This window comes from Hyla sarda, chromosome 2, assembly GCF_029499605.1.
Source record: "Hyla sarda isolate aHylSar1 chromosome 2, aHylSar1.hap1, whole genome shotgun sequence".
In the NCBI taxonomy this organism is placed as follows: Eukaryota; Metazoa; Chordata; class Amphibia; order Anura; family Hylidae; genus Hyla; species Hyla sarda.
The window spans coordinates 437330401-437334047 of NC_079190.1; the positions used below are offsets into that span (position 1 = coordinate 437330401).

The window sequence follows — 3647 nt, forward strand, 5'->3', positions numbered from 1 at the left end:
CATAATTGTCCTTATGAGACAATCCCTTTAAATTAGTTCTTCACTTTGAACACTTTGGGCTACGTGCTAGAAAGGTCTCCATGTACTGTCTGTAAAATGGAGCATAGAGGAAGTCCTCCAGAGATACACTCTTTGTAGCATTCTGATAAGTACCCCTATATTAAGCCACATATCCCTAAATGGTATATAAAAATGGGTTTTCTAAACTGGACAACAACATTAGAAAAGGAGATATTTCATTACAATCAGTAACATAAAATCCCATTGGTTGATACTTATAACATCTTAAGAAATAAGAAATAAATGCAATTCAAGTTATTGTATGTTTTTTTTTTTACTACTGCTTTATTTAAAAAAATGAAGAACACATTTTGTCTGGTACCTTAAGAAAAACCCATAGGATCATTTATACCAATAAAACTATATCATCAAAACTAGTGTCTCCAATGTCCATTTGTGTTTTCAGCATTTACCTCTAACAGCCACCTCTCAGACGGAGTACTAAATGCAGTGTTGATTCCTTCTGGATATTGTAGTCACACAGTGTGCGTCCATCTTCCAGCTGCTTGCCGGCAAAGATCAATCTCTGCTGATCTGGTGGGATACCCTCTTTGTCTTGGATCTTGGCCTTGACGTTCTCAATAGTGTCACTGGGTTCAACCTCAAGGGTAATGGTCTTGCCAGTAAGGGTCTTCACGAAGATCTGCATACCACCTCTCAGACGAAGCACAAGATGGAGAGTGGATTCTTTTTGGATATTGTAGTCACATAGTGTGCGACCATCTTCCAACTGCTTGCCAGCAAAGATCAATCTCTGCTGATCGGGTGGGATACCCTCTTTGTCTTGGATTTTGGCCTTCACATTCTCGATAGTGTCACTAGGCTCTACCTCAAGGGTGATGGTCTTGCCGGTCAGGGTCTTCACAAAGATCTGCATACCACCTCTAAGACGAAGCACAAGATGGAGGGTGGATTCTTTCTGGATATTGTAGTCACACAGTGTGCGCCCATCTTCCAACTGCTTTCCAGCAAAGATCAATCTCTGCTGATCGGGTGGGATACCCTCTTTGTCTTGGATCTTGGCCTTGACGTTCTCAATAGTGTCACTGGGTTCAACCTCAAGGGTGATGGTCTTGCCAGTAAGGGTCTTCACGAAGATCTGCATACCACCTCTCAGACGAAGCACAAGATGGAGAGTGGATTCTTTTTGGATATTGTAGTCACATAGTGTGCGACCATCTTCCAACTGCTTGCCAGCAAAGATCAATCTCTGCTGATCGGGTGGGATACCCTCTTTGTCTTGGATTTTGGCCTTCACATTCTCGATAGTGTCACTAGGCTCTACCTCAAGGGTGATGGTCTTGCCGGTCAGGGTCTTCACAAAGATCTGCATACCACCTCTAAGACGAAGCACAAGATGGAGGGTGGATTCTTTTTGGATATTGTAGTCACATAGTGTGCGACCATCTTCCAACTGCTTTCCAGCAAAGATCAATCTCTGCTGATCTGGTGGTATTCCTTCTTTGTCTTGGATCTTGGCTTTCACATTCTCGATAGTGTCACTAGGCTCCACTTCGAGGGTGATGGTTTTGCCAGTGAGAGTTTTGACAAAGATCTGCATACCACCTCTCAGACGAAGAACTAAGTGAAGAGTAGATTCTTTTTGGATATTGTAGTCAGAGAGAGTGCGGCCATCTTCAAGCTGCTTTCCTGCAAAGATCAATCTCTGCTGATCTGGTGGGATTCCTTCTTTGTCTTGGATCTTGGCCTTCATATTCTCGATTGTGTCACTGGGCTCTACCTCAAGTGTGATGGTCTTGCCAGTCAGAGTTTTCACAAAGATCTGCATACTTTCTGAAAATAAGATGAATATTAATGGTTTAATTTGTGAAAATCCACATTCAGTGTGCAGAATTTTGTTTCTCTACAAATATGCATTTCATTAGTATTAGGAAATGTTACATACCTTCTTTTTCTCCTTTTTCTCCAAAGAGTAATTCTGCTGAAGTCTTAGCTGAGTAAACTGATGGACTGACTTCAAACAAGTTTATATATACTGTGGAGTGACATCAGAGAGGAAACCAACCGGTTTTCCTGGATTAAAGAATTTATTAGTCATTGCTCCATCAAGAATTCTTCATCACTGTAACATTAAATAGCTTAATAATCAGTTGCCAAAAAGGGCTTTGCCTAGTAATTAAACCTTCCACATATCCATGTATCATCATGAAACATTGCATAAATGAAGACAGACAAGAATGACCGGCTCATCCCAAGCTACTAAAGACGGCAGCATTGCTTGTTATTATCTGCTAAACAATGTGGGACAAGGATATATTTTCATTAGTGGCACAAAATACTCTAAAGTGGGCATATGGCCAGGTTCACACTATGGAAAATCAGAGCGTAATTCCGCTGCACAGTGCAGACTATGGGATTTCAGCGGCAGAAGGTCTGTTGTTGAGATTCTGCCATGATCCTGCTCATTCTTTCATCCATGGAGACAACAGTGTCCATGCGGTCCTCACCCAGGATTTGACATTATAAACCCTGCCTAAAAGTGGCTCCCCTGGTGCCCTATGACAAGAGTCTCAGAGGCTACTTTTGGGTAGTGTGCCACTTGAGGAGAGATCACTGACTGCTAGACATGATACTATGACACACAGTTAACTGGGGGGCACATCATTGGACTGAGAAATAGCAGAATGGTCATTTTGATTAACTGTCCGTTATCTAGGTGATTCTGCCCATGCTGTTAGGAGATTTTGGGAGCAAAGTATAAGGAGCTCCCACAGTTTTCTTATCTACCATTCAGACACAGTTGGCACCTCGAATATATGTCCCTTTTTTGCCTGGACCTTTTACAGGTACTTATCAGAAGGAAATTTGGTGTAATGTCAATCATTATTCGTCCTGCCATTTACAACCAGCTACATCACCTTTGTTTCCAGTGGTATTGTGAACAAGAAACCTGAACGGCTACAAGCTGGAACTGTATTGTCTTTAGAAATGAATCAAGGTTCTGGATTTATTCTGTACATCTGTACATCTGTAAGGGCAGATGTTATTAACCCTTAGGGCAGATGGCATTAATCCTATGTGTTCGTGATGCCAGGGCATGGTTATCCTCTACACCACCTGAGGTATGGCCGCTGGTTCCCGGGCCAGGCTGCAAGGTTATGGAACAACGGCACTTTACTGAGGTCAACAAGGTGTTAAAGTCTTTACAGCTCAGTTTAGGCCCAATGAGATGCTCAGTAAACTTTAGGAAGCTTGTTGGCTCGCTGGGACTTGTAGTGGACTTGGACTGACTTGTACAACCCACGCTGACTTTAGTAATTTGACAGACATGACTAACTTGACTATGTTGACTTGTCCCCTGTATTTGTGCTTACCGCCAGGCTTTGACTTTTATCTGCAGGAGTTAACTGGTAGTAGCTGCGTGGCTGCGTGACTAGGCCTTGGCCTCCCTCAGGAACACCAGACAACTGCTCAGGTCTTCGCTTGGCTGTACCTCAGCAGAACTGAACTCTCCACTCAACTGACTAGGCTAGTTCCTCCCTGGTATATATATATTTAGAGATTTCCCATTGGTCACCAACAAGTCACCTGTTCACCTTGCACCTTCCTTGGTAACATAGGACTTG

The 3647-nt window shown here is 42.8% G+C and overlaps 1 protein-coding gene across 4 annotated transcripts; it reads right to left on the minus strand.

The window, feature by feature from the left end:
* Positions 1-475: 475 nt before the first annotated feature.
* Positions 476-1858, minus strand: LOC130356973 (polyubiquitin). Of its 4 annotated transcripts, none has more exons than XM_056559205.1 (2): positions 1627-1849; positions 476-1527 (listed from the first exon to the last, which is right to left on the minus strand). In XM_056559205.1, exons 1-2 carry the CDS (start codon positions 1847-1849, stop codon positions 476-478), a joined length of 1275 nt encoding a protein of 424 aa, XP_056415180.1. The 4 variants fall into 4 exon arrangements, with proteins under 4 accessions (XP_056415180.1, XP_056415177.1, XP_056415178.1 ...); XM_056559202.1 differs by having other exon boundaries at positions 476-1065; positions 1108-1849; XM_056559203.1 differs by having other exon boundaries at positions 476-975; positions 1063-1849.
* Between the last annotated feature and the right edge of the window lie 1789 nt (positions 1859-3647).